Source organism: Meleagris gallopavo, chromosome 5 (assembly GCF_905368555.1).
Source record: "Meleagris gallopavo chromosome 5, MGAL_WU_HG_1.1, whole genome shotgun sequence".
NCBI lineage: Eukaryota > Metazoa > Chordata > Aves > Galliformes > Phasianidae > Meleagris > Meleagris gallopavo.
In genome coordinates, this window is record NC_139408.1 from 15,886,730 (window position 1) to 15,903,331 (window position 16,602).

The window sequence follows — 16,602 nt, forward strand, 5'->3', positions numbered from 1 at the left end:
GATTATAATAAAATATGTAACGTTCATCTCGTACTTACAGCGGCAGTTTTTGCAGTCCAGACTCGATGTTGCTTATCTTCAGTATGTAACAAATAGTTTTGGTGTTTCATTATGGAAGGTATTTCGCTTTCATAAGAAATGTCTGTGCCTCTTTGTTTGATGATCCTTCAAAGGAGGCGAGGTGTAGAGAATGGAGAATGTAAAGAGGCTATCTGTATCTTCTATGTGTGTGATTTCATGTGGGAATTGACCCAGACTTTTTTTTAGTAGAATAGTGAAAATGAGATTAAAAACAGTAGTGTGGGAATGTATATAATTCCGTAGCTCTGGGAAGAATCATCTCTTGCGTAGTGGAGATATTCTTATTTATTTGGATTGTGTAGTTCAACTATGCCAAATCTAAAGTCAGCTTCCGCAGCAGAGTTTATAGGATATCAGCAAGCAGGCTTGAAAGTAAGCAAAAGGAATCCGGAGATCAGTTTGGTGATGGAACATGTGCAAGTTTTCATGGAGGTTGTCAGATATGCACAGCACCCTGGTTTGTCTCAAAGCTCCAGATAAGAATTTGTCTATGCTGAATTCCTGCCATTGCTTTTAGCTCAGGAAATGTCCCAACCGTAGTTCACAATATTTCTGGGTCAGTAACAATAAAAATACGGTGAAAATATGATCTGCTGAAAATAGCTCAAATGTCATTGACTTCTTTAAGATCAGGCTTATATGTCTTCCTTTCTATCTCTCTGTGACTATCAGTGGAAGTAACACAAGTCAAATTAACTGGAATTTTTTTATTTTTATGGTAAAGTAGTTAAGCTTATTCAAACTGTGATTTTTTTTGAGAGTTCTTGCATAGCTTGCAGTATCTTTATTTTTAAATGTGACAGTGTTCTCTGTGATTATTTGTGGTTACTGCTCTGTATCTTGCAGCCATATTTTGTTCTAGTAAATGAGGTGGATGAGGGTGCAGTTGCACACACACACACCCCACGCTCCCCTCATCTTTTAAATTTACTTTTAATTTTTATGTTCGCAAAATTACTGAGGTGCTGAGAGGAAGGAGTAGATATTTGTAATCTTTTCAGTATTTGTGCTTTTTTTTAATGTTGATGAAGTATTCAGGGGACTTGACGCGTTCCCTCCATGCATTTCCTGATGATTCAGAGATATGTCTTGTAAAAAGTCTGTAGCTGAGGAAAAAAAAAAAAATTCCTACATGCAGCAGTACTGCAATGCACAGGCTGTTCCAGACCCCAGTTTCTATTTCCATGCTGCTTAGCAGACCCAGCAGTGGTGAAATAAGTAGTGTTCAGAGTTCGTAACTATGTTCAACTTCAAAAAACATTGGAAGAATAGTACAGTGAGAATGTGCTGAGCTGTCAGCTCTTTCAAACGCTTTATTTTGTGGCTCCTTTGCCATTTAGCACCAACCTTGTCCCAGTCATTTGGGATCTATGATTTCTTCCTCATAGGGGGGAAAAAAAAAAAAGAGCTTTAGATGTTCTAAAAAAGGGAAAATAAATCTGATTGATTGTTTGGTTGGTTTCTTGAAGTTCACACTCCATGTGAAGAAAACAATGGTGGTTGCTCCCATCTGTGCCTGCTATCACCAAGAGACCCCTTCTACAGCTGTGCTTGTCCCACTGGTGTGCAGCTAGAAGATGATGGCAGGACGTGCAAATCAGGTAAGAGCTTGGCTTTTCTACAGTAGCGGTGTTGACTTGGTTTGGGTTTACCGCTTAAAAATTGAAAAAGTAAATTGAATGGAACTGACTGACATACTGAAATTTCAGTGTTCTCCTGAAATTGCAGAGATGTTGTCCTTAATGCAGAAAGTTTTGTACTTTTTGGCTGTATTTTGTGTTGCCAGTTCTCTGTAGAAATGGAGTAGCATGTGGAGGAAGTTGTAGAAGCAATTTATTAGAGGAAAGTCTGTAGTCACTGTAGGACCTCTTTCCATTTGAGCAGAGGGCCATGGGCAGAGGTTTGCTCCCTCTTTTTCAGTGACCTGTAGTTACTGGTGCATCATGATGGCTGTGCTGTTGCTCTCCTGTTGCATATCAAAGCCCAGTGTGCTCAAGACCTGCCAAAAGCAGTTGAGGCTCAGTCTGGGTGCCCATATACTATTTCAGGGAAAAACTCATATGTTGTCCCTGCTTCCATTCATTTCATAATGAAACAATCTGAACAGAAAAATGAAAAATAAAGTTTTAAACTGAAAATGTCACTTTTCTGGTCCTGAAGATGACTAATCTATCTTTCCCCAAAGGGGAGATGTGTGATGAGATATGAGGTATTGTATTTTTGGACATTATATTAATTTTTAAAAAGTCAGCCAAGGCTTTGTACAAAGCTTCTTATAAAACTAAATGAGATAATAGAAGTAGAAAAAATAACTCTTCAGGTGCCGGTTCCCTATCACTGAAACATAGATGAGGAATCTTTTTTTTTATTACCAGAAAAAAAAAAAACATTCAAAGAATAATAGCTGGAGTGCATGGTATAAATAAAGTATATAACTGGATGCATATTCATGTCAATAAATTGCATGAGTTAAGTCCACCAAGTATACCACTTGACTTTATTATTGTTCAGAAAGCTTCTTATATATTTTGCTTCATGATAGCAAAATACGGGATTAACACATGTAGTCATAGGGATGCTACCAGACAAGGTTGTGCAGACAGACTGGAAGACCTTCCATTGCCTGTCTCTGCTGCGTTTTCACGAGGCGAGTCAAAGTGCGTAGTTATTTTCTGATGTGGCTCGATTCCTTTAAGTACTAAAACAAACATAATAGTCTCCTTTCATTTGTGAACTTGAAGCAGAATTTGAACGCTGAATCTCCAGGGCTTAAGGGCCAGCTTTATTAGCTCATCCTGATCCAATTGAAAGGCTTATAAGGTAGTTCTTGCAGCTGCTTTGAAAGACCTTTCTCTTTCCTTCTTCTAGCTTTGGAAAGTTTCCCTTTCACAGCCTTTAAAAAACATTGCTGAATACGCAGGACAACCTTTTTAGACGTTCATATTGACCTTATGTTTCTGGCAGTGGGAATGAAGGTCAGCCTGCTTTTGGCATTTTGGTGGATAGCACAAGCAGGAGTGACTGCTTATACTGTGCTTTCACCTTTCCATTGTTAAGCCAGACAATCTGTCAAGGGTGTTCTGTCAAAGGAGGGCAAAAAAGTGGGATGGGAACAGGAAATCTGGTTTTGCATAAGAATGTGGCCTTTTGGTTCAGTTTTATGGATTATTTCTTTCCCAAGCTCCGCATCTTTTGTTGTCCTGTCTGCCTTATGCCAGCATCCATGTGCTTCTCTTTCCACTCTTATTAATTAAAATTAACTCCTTGGTTGCAAGGAACTGACTTTTTGTTCTCTGCACGAGTCCTTTGTGGTAAAGTTGTGTCAAGAACTACAGATGCTACAGTGTTGACCACCTCTCTGTTTTGCTGCCTGTTAGCTAAAGTGCTAAGTCACTTAGGCATATCGGCTTCCTTGACATTAGACTTTGAAGTGAATTGCAAAAATAGTACCATGAATTCCTCTGTAAGAGGAAAAAGCATTTTGTTCTCAAAACCTCTGTCCCTGTTCGGAGTTTACTGGTACAAATGTAGCTATATAATGTTATAGTTCTGTATAGTTCTGTCAGAAAGTATTTTTGTGCAGATAAGCCTTGAGACTGGGACTCTTAAGCAATTTCAGCTCACTTGGATGCTGAAGAATGTGCACATGCAGAACATTCAGATAGAGTTGTAGCTTGTTGCAGAGTAACAGTACTGAATGGTAATTTGCCCAGGTAATTAAGAAAACATGAATTCAAGGACTGGCTATGCCATTATTTTGTTTGCTGTTGGTTGTGTCGTCTTTATGCATTGGAACTTCAGAAGTGGATCTTTAGCCTTTTTCTGAATGTATAAATATTGATTTGCTGAAGCAATAACTACTGTATCTGTGTTAAGAGAATAATTCATTATTCTTTATTTTTGGCTTTCTGTAAGGGTTCATACTGTTTTCTCTCTGGTGCGAAAGTGTTCCTCTGTGTGAAGGGAAAAAAGCAATGCAGTAGATATACATCACGAATAACATGAAATATATGGATTAAACATATGCCAGATGACAACTAGCATCATGCACAAGACCCCCTGGGAGTGTGTACTTGCTTGGTGCAGGTATCCGATGTTTTGTTACTTCCCTTCGGACACAATGTTGCTCTGTTTTGCCCTGTTGGTGTGTGACCTTTTCTTTGCCCACTGATAACATGACCTGGTACTTACAGGGTGCCTGGAGGACTGCCTACGTAGAGCTCTCTGCGGTGTGAGGACAGGTTTTATATTTCTATGGGAAAAAAGCCGTAGTCAGCAGGCTAGCATGAAAACAAAGCACCTGTTATCTGAAGTTTTCATCCATTATTCTCCTCTCTGTCCACACCCATAGCTAGATTTGCTAGCAAAAGATGTGTGCAACATTTGATAAATATTAGCAAGCTTTTTCTCATCTGTTTGGTGACAGGCTTTGTTGATTGGTTTATTTGATTGCTGAAGGTGTAGACTAAGTGCTTTACTAGCTGTTGCAGAGTTGGATAGGAAGGTTGCAATTCCCTATCTATTAATTATGTCAACAGAATTGCTCCATTAGCAGTCTGGTGAGCACTCAGTAAGAATTCCTGCTCTGCGCTGTGTGGCCTCACCTCCAAAACTTTGTACAGTTTTGGGTGCCGCAATATCGGAAGGCAATAAAAAGCTACTAGAGAGCATCCAGAAGAGGGGTATAAAGACAGTGAAGGATTTGGAAGGCAAGGTGTGTGAGGGGTGGCTGAGGTGTCTGGGTTTGTTCAGCCCAGAGCAGAGGAGCTGAGGGGAGGCCTCATAGCGGCAGCTCCTCACAGGGAGCGGAGGACAGCGCTGAGCTCTGCTCTGTGTGACAGCGACAGGGCCTGATGGAGCTGTGTAGGTCAGGTTGAGCGTTAGGGAAAGGTTCTTCTCCACGGATGGTGAGCATGGAACAGGCTGCCCACGGCTGTAGACACAATCTTGAGCTGCTGCAGTTCAAGGAGTATTTGGGCAGTGCTCAAACATGTGGTTTAATTTTTAGGTGATCCTTTGTGGAGTCAGGAGTTTGACTCAGTGATCCTTTGGGTCCCTTCCAACTCGGGATATTCTATGATTCTGTGATTTTTAAAGTGGGCTTTCAAGCCAAGATCTTTGAAATTATCTATGAAGTTGTATTGGACCACCCTTTGCTGGAAGGGAGGACAAGGAGCTCTGTTTGTATTATGGCCTGAGGTACTAAAAACAAAGAGATCGTAATCAGTGTAATTCCCAGGGTGCTGAGAGTCTTGCAACTTCAGTGCAACTCTAAGGAGGTTCTGTAACCTGAGTTGGTAAAAGCAGCTCATGAAATGGCATTAATATCAGTGACAGGCACTGCGTGAACCAAAAAGTAATGCATTCCTTTCAGATCTTTGAGTGATAGGACCCACTCGGTCTTGTCCGTTTATAAGGTAGGGAAGTCACTGTTTGTAATGCCTGTTAGAGTCCAACAGTCTAGTCTGAAGGAAGTGCCTGTGGAGAGTAATCTATTCAGTAATAATTCTAATTACCATGTAATTTACAGGAATAACTGAACTCTGACATTTCATATTTCAAAACAGAACTAATTCTTAGACCAAGTGGCTTTCTTGATTTGTATGTGTTTGTTTGAAAGTCTTCTCAAAGCCTACTTGAGTAATCCCATGAGTCTCTGAGAATTTGGTTGCAGCCATTTAAAAGGGATTTGTAATTCTACCTAATTGGCTTTCTTCATCCTGTCATAAAATTGTTAGTCTGGTTTAGTTAATTTTTTAGGTTCTTCCTGTATATATTTTCTGATGCAAGTAATTAAAGACCAAAGTAAAAATTATGTCTGTTCTATGTGTGTTTTCAGAGCTCTGTTTGGTTTGATCAGCAATAGACAAATAGCAGCAAATAGGCCACAGAGCTTCAGGTCCTTTTTTCAGTCATTCTGCTGATTTATGATCAGGAAGATTTTCTTTTCTTTAAGGATGACATTTATCTTCTTATTGAACAGAATTGTTTTGATTTTTGAAGGGGTTTGTTTGTTTGTTTTTAGGATTTAGTGAGTTCTGTTATTGAATATTTGAACCTGTCTTACCTTGCAGCGCAGTCTTCTCCTTTGAGCAGCTTCATCTTGCATGTTTATCACTCTAGTCTTTTCTCTTGTCTTGTTTTCCTTGGTGCACAGTGAACAAGATTTATCTGTTTCTGATTACAGTTCTGGTGCACTTTTTAGTATAATTTTACCACTTCATATGAATGGAACCAGGATTTTTGCATCCTATTCTACTTCGTTGGGGAGAGTTTTGCTTTGTTCTGCTGGGCAGAGGTGCAGTCTCAGACTACCACTGCTTTTTCCTCTTGTCTTTCTCTTAGCCTTGTAGTTCAGTTTAATCATAGTCATAATCTAGAGCATTGTGGTATATCTTGTCAGCTGATTGGGGTTAAACTCCGCTCCCAGTCTCTTTTATAAGATATATATGCTTTCTTTCAAGACTGAACCCGTTTCTGCAAATAATGTTCAGCAGTCTCTTCCATATATGTTTCTGGAAAATACGTAATCTCTCTTGTCTATTTGGTTTTACTAACATACAGCCACTGCACCAGCCCTCAAAAAATGTTCAAAGCGTCATCTTTTTTTCCTAGAAGTGGGTTTGTTTCCCTGTAAATGGTCACCCCAACTTCTTAAATTCCCTCTGTCTGTTAGTGTTACATTCCTGAAGGATATTAACTCTCATTGTACATCATTTTCTGCTATCATAGTACCAAGCAAGTCAACTGCATATCAACTAAAATTGGTGTGTCAGAATTTTAAAGCCTGTTCATCTGTGTGTGATGGCAGAAAGTGTTATGAGGGAAAACTCACCTCACCCTCCCAAACTTTTAATAATTTCAATCTATGTCTACAGAGTTGAAATGGGTAGGAGAAACTAAGACTTTCAGTAAAATTCTTTAAAAATTGTGTATCTTTTAACTTTAGTAGAGGTTCTCAGAGCTATAGGAGCTCAGTTATTCCAGTATCTATGGAGTTTCTGGAAGCTGCCTATCCCAAGGTTCTAAAAGCTATCTTACAGTTTTGTATTTGCTTCTCAGTAATGCTTTGTTGCAATGTATGTATAAAACATTTCAGTAAAACTACGTATTTTTACTCTACACATTACATAATTATGGCAATTTCATCTGAGCATCATTCATTTTCCTTGCACGTGGGAAGTAGTTGAATGGATTCTTTGTTACACACAAGCAAAGCAAAACAGTTTTTTTGTTTACCTGTTAAATTGTCTTAATCTTAGAGTTTTCTCACTTTTACCCTTCCAATTGATTCTCTTCCCCATCCCGCGGGGGGGGGAAGCACATGAGTGAGTGGCTGAGTGAGCTGCCTACTAAGACTAACTCACAACAGTCGCGTAAACTGAAGTTTGGAGAGGAGCCTATTTGTTTCTCTAGAAAAATTATCTATTTCCTGTGCAGATTGTGGTCAGTTGGTGATGGCTACTTTCTAATTAGCTAGCTGCTTTTGCAGGTATCTTGTACCTGGCATATCAGAATGCAGGTGGTTATCTGAGTCATGGCACATTGGCCTCAACTCACCAGAGAAGCATGTCTGCAGTACAAAGCAATTGTTATTTGCTTTAAAGTGGGAAAGCTTTGGCTTTTGAGTCAATCCCTTACAGGAGCTGTAGGATTTCTTCTGTGAAGGCAGAACATTTGTAGTTTTTGAAATGAACTATGGAATTCTGGCTTCTCAAAATCGAACTCTGTTTTTGTGACTGGGAAAGAAGGCAGTAGCTTCAAGTGTTTCGCTGGCTTTTTTTTTTTTTTTTTTAATCCCTGATTCTGTTGTTGAGGCAGTTCATTAGAGTTGGGTAATATTTCCAACTGTATTACTGTATTATTTCTCCTTCCCTTTCTTCACAACGTGAAACAGAAGGAAGGAGCACTCATGTACTAATCTCTCTGTCACAGGGAAAACAAACAGTAGAAAGATTCTAATTCCAACGGAAAATATCGTAGAGGAAAATATTGAAAGAATGCCTGCATGCCTGTCTCTTTCCCTTGCATGTTATCTGATTTAAATGCAACCATGGGGAAAAAAAAAAAAGAAAAAGATACTTTGGTTGCACCATGCTTTGACTTCACAGATATCTTCTGCCCTGTGCCTGGTGTTGCATCCAGACCCATTTTGACCATGATACACTACTCCAAACATATCCTTTTGATCCTTTAGCACTAAAACAATGAGGTGGAATTGTGTTTACTTAGTTGGAAATAGTATATGTGGAACTACATTTCACTGAAATGCCTTTGCAGTTAACCAGAAAGACTTGTGAAAACTGTCCAGCAGTGAGTAATGGATTAGGAAATCTAGAGGCTACTCTGCAAATAGGAAGTCAATGAATTAAGCTATTCTTTGGGGTATACATGTCCTCCAAAACATGTCCTAGGATTCCTACACTTCTTGGTGATGATTTTTTCTGCTGCTTCTTCATGGATAGGAATTGGCACAGTGGAAAATTTGTTCATTTCTGTGCTGGTTTTGAACTTGATTAAGTAAAGCAGTATGGTTTTCTTCCTCCTAGTTCTACTCTATTTCATAAAAATTAAGTGTTTTTCTTTTCTTTATTTGTGGGTGTTGTTTTTTCTTGAATTTGTTTTCCCCTTGCTTTTATGGTTATGATTTCATTTGATCTGTATGAAAAGATTACATTATTTTCTATTCATAGCATCCTTTATCCTACTAAATGGGGAGTACTTTGTGTAGCGCAGGATTGAAATAGCCTCTTATGGAAATGGCCTTGTTTAAAATATCACTGGATAGCAGCCATTAGAAATACGCTGTAAGGAACAAACCTGGAGGGAGCGGAAGGTCTGCCTGATCTTCTAGCTCTGTTTTCAGCAAGTTTACAGGAGCAGTGAATGAAGCTCTTCCAGATTGGTGCGTGTTTCAGACTGACGATTGCTTTGAAAAACTGAAACGCGTTCTAGTGAGAGATGGTAGCTAACTCATTTTGTTCATGTTGAGTCTTCCCATCAGCTCAGTTTTTATACTTCAGTAGAACCGCACCCTTTGTCTGCACTGAGAAGGTTTATGTGTAAACTTTGTTATCTCACATTCTTCATGCGCCGAGTACCTGCCCATGGAAAGTTACCAATCTCTGCTAACTTGTTAAGCTTCTGCAGCTTGACTGCCTCTTCAAACATACTGTGGGCAAGCACCATTTTACTGCAGCAGAGTAGCAACAGGAAGGTTGAGATCTGCAAACCCAAACTTAGAATTGCTTATAGCTTTTTCCATGATGTCTACCCTTTGGCAGGTGATGATGGCCACGTTTTCTGTGGCTCCGTCATACTTGAAACAAAATAATTAGCACTTAAACTTCAGAGCACTATACAGCTATCAACCTTGGGGGAGCCTGTGGGACATTATGTTAAGGAGGAAAACAGTGCAGAGAAACTGATGTATGTGAGGTTTCTAGGTGGGTTTGAAACTTTTGCAATTAGAATGCAGCAGAAATGAGATTGTAGTAGAACTGTTGTTTCTTCTGTCTGGTATTTTGGGAGGAAAAAAAAAAAGTATTATGTATCCTGTTGGGTTTAGTGGGTTTTTAATTGTTGGTGTTTGAAGATGTCAACACCAAAACTCTGTTTAACAGAAACTAATGAAGTTGCTGAACTGCTTTAAAAGGTAGTGATTTCAGATACAGCCCTACTCGCTCAGGTTATCTGCTGCAAAAAATAGGTGCTTTAAAACAACGCTTTGCAAGGAAATACCAAAATCCAACAAATGCACTGTATTTCTAGAAGTGAGAATTTGTGGCAGACTTTTTCTTGGTCCATCCTTTTTCCTATGGCTTTCAATATACACTGTTATTAAGAATTCTATGCAAAGAGGTGTTAATTTTTTGCTAATTAAAAGTGGGAGCCGGGACTGAGATCTACAGGTTAACATTCCGATTTACCACTTAACATTTCCAACTTCCTGTGCTCTCTCTTTAAAGCACATAGCGTTTAGACAGCCAGACCTCAGGGCAGGAGTTAAGACTTATTTGTTGAACTGTTTTGAGGTCTTTGGATGGAGCCTCTGTATAAGGGCAAATTCTTTTTTTTTGGTACAGCAAGAGCCACGCAGTTGTGCTTATCTTTGATTCAGGCTATTGCCAATGCAGTTGTAACTGAAAAGATCTCCCTCGGAGTTAGCCACTTCTCTCTTAGCAGTAGCCTTACAAAGCTTTGTGCTCCCAAATGAATACTGGGTATGTGCAATCTTCGGATCTTTTCTAGATCCTAGGCCTTGAACTAGAACAGGGTGTTATCGTGTCTTCTGTGTAACATATGGAAGAAGCGTTGCTTATGTTCTAGTCAGCTGTTCTGTGCTGATGATCTTATCACCTGTAGAGTTTAATTAACATTCTGCTTGAGGTCCTCGTTTGTTTGTTTGTGAATGTGTCATAACTGCTTGAAATTGTAGCTCTTTCCTGATTTAAGCAAAGTAACTATTAGGAGTCTGTTACTAAGATAATAGAAGAAACACTGGACAACAGCTTTTCACTACAATGTGCAGGGAGATATGATGTAATTTATGAGTTACGTGAGTGCTCTGGTATTTCCTTTCTTTGTCATAAGTGTTAGTTTTCCTTGTGCCTACTTACCTTTCAATTCGAGCTCTGTCCAAATGTGGGCACTCAAAACATTCTTTCAAATAAACCTTTCCTGTTTCTGTTTTGTTGGTTGCATAAAATCACTGCGTGCAACTCTCAGTTTTAAACCGATAAACCTCATACGTGTTGCACGCTTCTCCTGGTAGTGTCAAGTAGGAGAGTACGATCCCAGTTTCTCCCAGCTTGGAGCCAGCACCACTGCAGTATGAAAAGTGGTCTTTATTTGTGGATATTCCCAAAGTTTGTTCAGCCTCCTTAAATGTTTTTATGTTCTGCAGAAGTTGAATAGTGGGGAGAGTGGGGTTTGATAGCAGCTTTAAACCTCTCATAATTTCATTACGTCATTCTTCCTGTGGTGTGAAGACTGGCTGATGCTGAACGTTATGCAAGATGTTGTAATTGTTTTAAATATTGTTGAGATTGTTAAACAGCATGGCAGCATTTCTTATTTTCATACATTCCACACAGAATAATGAAGTTTTCTCCCACCCCCTTATTTCAAACAGCTTGTAAAAGAGTTGCCTGCAGTCAAAGTACTTTCTAATGGGCCGCTTTCAAAAAGAGCTGACTGCTTTGTTGCACAAGGAACGAAAAGCTTTACCATTATTGCAGTTTATCTGATTATTTTTTTCAACCCACAAATATAGAGATCTCAAAAGTTGCCTTTATATAGACTGGGTGTGTATGCAGATGCGTGTACGCAGAACTAGGGGAAGAGTCCCACAATGGAGCATTGTTCTGGCCTGATTAGCAGCCAGACAAATGGGAAAGGAATAGCATGGTGTTTTCTGGCATAGATTAGCAGAAGGAACCACTGCAGTCTACATTTGTTTAGATTGGGTGAATAAATTGGAGCATTTGTTACTGTATTATAGACGTCTTGTCACTTGTCAAATGCGAAGTGGGCCAAGGGAAGAATAAAAAAGGCTCTTGTCAGGCTGGTGAGATGGCCTGCTTCACTGCTGTCAGCTCTGATTGCAGTTAATTTTGCAAATAGAATGCAGCTGCCATTTTCAGCGCTGAAGCATGAATTTTTAATAGCGAGCTCACAAAACAAGGAAATCAAAGCAAACACTGTACCTAGCATGGGCATTAAAAATAATTGGGTGCTGGGAATGGAAGGAAAGCGTCACATGTACAAACAAAAAAGTCTCCTAACCTGCTTCTGTGGGATTTCTTGATTGCAAAGAGAGAATATAGTCTTCAGAAAGTGAGAATAACTGCTTTGCATTTTTCTGCTCTGTTTTGTTTGTTTGTTTGTTTTTAAATTGAGGTATTGTTAGCATTGGTTTAGCAGAACATTTCATGGGTTTTTATGAGTATCAAACATGCTGAAAATTCCGTGGAAGGTTGCAGAATGCTTTTAGTGAATTAAAAAACCCGACAATGTCCTTAAATAAAATAAAGAGTTAAAAGTTCTGAACTGGTGAGAGTTGAAACTGAGTCTTTTTAAATGATTGGTAACTCTAGAGTGGCCTCATTTCTTCTGCTGTTCTGATCCATAGTTTGCATAGAGGACTTTTCATAAACTGAATGTTGCAGTACTTGGGATTGTTTGCATTCTCCCTCACGTACCCTGCAAGGGGAGGAGGGGGAAAAAGAGTAGATTGTGGTGTGATGTTCTACATGACTGTGCTATAATAGTGATTCTCTGGGAATCTCTTGGTTGTGTGGTTACAAGAGTACAGTGGGAGGGGTTTGTGAACATCAGTTTAATCAAATAAATGCTGTAGCACTCCAGCACCAGATAAACAGCTCACTATAATGTACTAGGCAGGTTCTGGGGTATCTGGCATTACAGTAGACAAGTCACAACGTAACGCTTCTGTAGCCTTGAAAACATTCCTACCAACATTAATAATCAAAATGCCTCCATGATGCAGATAAAACTAATGAGCCAGATGAGCGTGTTTGTCCAGGTTTTTGGAAAGAACCAACAACGCTGCTGAGATAAGTTCTCATCTCACAGTGCTGTGCTCAGAGCCCAGTGCCAAATTTCTCTCTTCTTTTATACTAGAAATGTGTTAATAGGTGAAAATACAGTAATAAAAACCACTGTAATGTTTGGAGTGCATTGTAATAAAGGCCAGGATTTTTGCACTTGTCAAAATCTGTCCAGCAGGATGGACTTTCACCAGCTTTTGAAAGGGATGTGAGGGAGGATGTAACAAGGCAGACAGTGTTCACATTTTCTCTGTTCACGTGCCATGTAATGTCTAAGGATGTAGATAGTGCCTGTCAAGAGCCGTGCTGTGTAATAATTTGACTTCATTTTAAGCAGTAGCATCTCTCCAACACAAATTGTGGAGCTGCCAGAACTTTAAATCAATCAAGTAGCTCATTCCCTTTATTATTTCTTTTTCCCATAAATGTCAGTTAGAGGCACGTTAAAAATCACAAGAATTTTCCAAAAAATGTTCAGTTCAACTACCAATGAGTTGTCCTGTCCCACTTGTCAAGTGGAATTATTGTTATTCTTTTTCTGGTCAGTTGGGTCAGCAGAGAAAACAGTCTAGTCCTGAAGCCCTGGATTGCCAAATTGTCTTCTCCATGATTGTTTTCAGCTGTGTACGTCTGTGGTGCAGAATATTCCCAAAGCTTGCAGAAGTTTGAATGGCTGAGTATGTTAGAAACAGGATTGTTTTTTCCCTTTGCTAGGGGGTTACAGTCATCCTGCAATTGCTGATTCAAGGGGTAGTGACTGCTCTGTGCCTGCTTTCCTGGTCAAAATATTATTTTGTATGCAAGTGAACGTGTACATGGAACAGCTAGATGAGATACAGCTGAGTTAGGTTATTGCTGCTGTTTTGCTATTATTTCTGGTTTTTAGGAGGATATTAATGATGCCTTACAGCCTGTTGTTTAGCCAGCGCCTGTGGGTATAATCTGGGCCTTAAGTTTTGATCTGCCAGTTCCTTCCTCGGGAACATTCAACCCTGACCTTGTTCCCCATGAACCAAGGTGAAGATGCAATCGTTCGTGTGAAGAGGCAAAACGTACGCGTTTGATTCTTATCTGCCTGTTCCCATGCAGTGATACCTCTAATGTTGGTCGTCTTGGAAATGCGTGCAATGCTGGTAATTGCTGTGTTATCAGTTGTGTGCATATATTTGGTGCTGTTTAGCTGCACACTGCACATAGTTCAGTATTAAGATTGTGATTGCAGACGTTAATGTAATGGAGATTAGAAGGTAAGGTGAATATGAAACCAAGTGCTGTGGGTGGCTGAGCAGCTGCAGTGCTGCTCACTTCCTGACACAGTTGAGCTAAAAGTATTTACCCTATTCTGCTTTTTATGGAACGTTTTGTTGACCAAGTGCATCCCCTTTCCATACTGACCATTGGGGCCTGAGGTTTTGCTTGCTTGGGCTTTTATTCTAACTCCTACCAGTGAAACATTTCAGAAACATGGAATCAAACCATAAAACTTTGTTTCACGAGGTATTTTGTTGTTGCTGTTGCTGCTGTGCTATTGTAGTTAAGCTCTGCAGTTGCAGATCAGGATCTGCAGATGCTCTCTCCAGTGGCTTTTTTCCTTTGGCTGTTAGGGAGCCATCTTAATTTGCATTAGAAAACTATTTTAGAAAACTAAACTATTAGAAAACTACATTAGAAAATTAAAAAGAAATTCTGAGTTTGTGTTGCCAAATAATATTTAGGGGTATTTTTTTCCTATAAAGAAGCTGTGTAGTGGTGGACCATCTATACTATTTGAGGTAGTGTCCAGGATCCAGGTGACCTGGCTTCCTTTTCATTTCTGCTGCTTCCAACATTGACACATTCTTCTATTTGAACAGGCTTCCTAAAATTATCATTTCTAATTGCATTGATCAGTTTTGAGTACAAACCCTTATTGTTTTGAAGGTCTGAAAGCAGATTCTTGTTGTTATGTTAGAAACTAGCCAAGCTCTTGTGGATGTGTTATCTATGCAGAAATGTCAGCTTAGCCCTGAGGTTACTCTTGCTGGGGTAGTCCTTGAAATAGAGAAGAGCTTATCAGACTCTGAACTACTTTTGTTCCCAGACAGCTTTTTCAGACGCTGGTAACAGCTATGGTCTTCTGCTTGCTTAGAAAAGGAAATTGATTGCATTTGGTAGAGCAGTTGGAGTAGATAGAGTTGTTGGCAGTGTCACCTTTCATTTGTACCGTATGCCATTACAGACAATTGATCATTCAAAGATCTTTTAAGAAGTATGGAGGAAGTGGGAGGTGTAAGCTGTATTTTTTGTTCACCACGTTTGTTTGTTTGTTTTTTGTCAAAGCACTTGATTAATTTCCACTGTTTGGATGTCAGTCATCACTTCTAAGCATGACAAAAGATACCAAGTAGCATCTTAGGCATTCCATTATTTTTCTCCTCTTTCCAGGAGATTTATCAAGCTTTTGAAAGAAGAGTAATTTTACTAGCGTGCTTTCTAATAATTGCTGGTACAAGTTGTTCTCTTAACGGAAGAGAATCTTGATGAATGAAAAGCTGTTGCTGTGTTTTCCTCAGGGAGCAAAGGAGGAGAGAAGTATTAGAAGCTGTCTGGTCACCCAGGGCTGTTTCCTTCTTAAATTGGGCTGCAAGTGACTGGAGGCTTTCCATGTGCCGTCACAAGTGTTCGTGGAGCTCTGCAGTGAACTGATCTGGCTAAAAACTCCTTTAGATCAGCTCTTTTGTGTGGTTTGCAGCAATAACCTTGCTGCCGTTGTGCTTGCGCATGGGAAGGAGTGATAGTGAAGTAAGAACAAGCAGCCAGTGGCAAGGAGGAGAGCAGTGCTGCTTCACTTGGGAAAATTGCTTGGATATTGTTCAGATGCTGCTCTTGTAGACCCTTCTTTTCATTTTATCATATCCTGGCAACCTGAGCACTGTTCGGAGTTTCCGAGATATTATTTGGAGGTGAAATTCTGCTATCTGCTTTTGGATTTGGAAACCAGTACCATCCTTCTCCTGATGGGAATATGGATTTGGTTTTGATGTACAGTTCTTCTGAGCTTCACGCTTCATACATACGCCTAGATGAAGTTTTCTTCTAGAAGAGTGTTCTCATGAGGGTTTGAGTTTCTGTTCTGCTTAGTGGTCTCAAGAAGATGTGTCTCATGTAGACTGTTTTCATTTAATCTGGGCAGTTGGTGGGACCTGGAAGTTACCACCTCTGGCTAATGGACAAGATAGAAGTGACTTTGTTCTGCTTTCCAGTTCTGAAGTCTTGCTAAAATGTAAACACTTGTCAGTTCTGAAACTACATTTAGAGAAAGAAGGAAAAATACATATATTGCTCTTTATGTGCTGAAGCATGTGGGAGAAATGTCTTCAGCAACCTTATGTTTTACTGTGCCCTGGTTTTGTACTGATAGAAGAAACTGCCAGAAAGAAAATATTGAAAACTCTGTTAGTCTTTGAAGTGTGTATGCTCCAGGTTGTTTTACTGCAATAAAACTTTGCAGTGGGATGGAGGAGCACAGGAGAGAGAAAAGTATCCTATTGCCTTAGTTTAGTGTCAGATTTGATCAGGTAAGAAATATTTGCTGTAGCTGTGACTTGCTTTCTTATTGGGCTGTCTGAAACAAATCCTTAATGTAATTTGTTTGTGAAATACTGAAGCCTTCTGTTAGTTCTGTAATTTATGATGTAGTGTTTGTCTGTCAAACAACGTGTCTACTGTGGTGATACAGCTGGTGGAAAGTTTGGCTAAGCTAGGGAATTCTGTATAATGTTACTAACTACTTGGACGTAACCCCACCAAATTATTGTTTTAGTCCACGCTAATGAAAGGAGTGGCATTATTCTGTGTATAGCCTTGGTTATCTTTTGTAACTTCTTCCATTACTTCTTTCTTGATAGTGGAAAAAGTAGTTTTGGGAAACATCCATTATGTGGCTGATATTTAAAAAAAAAAAAAATAA

At 39.5% G+C, this 16,602-nt stretch overlaps 1 protein-coding gene across 1 annotated transcript in view; it reads left to right on the forward strand.

The window, feature by feature from the left end:
* LRP5 (LDL receptor related protein 5) overlaps positions 1-16,602 on the forward strand; it is a 135,935-nt gene that overhangs the window by 54,213 nt on the left and 65,120 nt on the right. Inside the window, exon 5 of the mRNA XM_085224402.1 lies at positions 1,551-1,682. Within this exon, the coding sequence (XP_085080528.1) occupies positions 1,551-1,682 (132 nt within the window). The remainder of the gene's footprint in view (positions 1-1,550; positions 1,683-16,602) is intronic.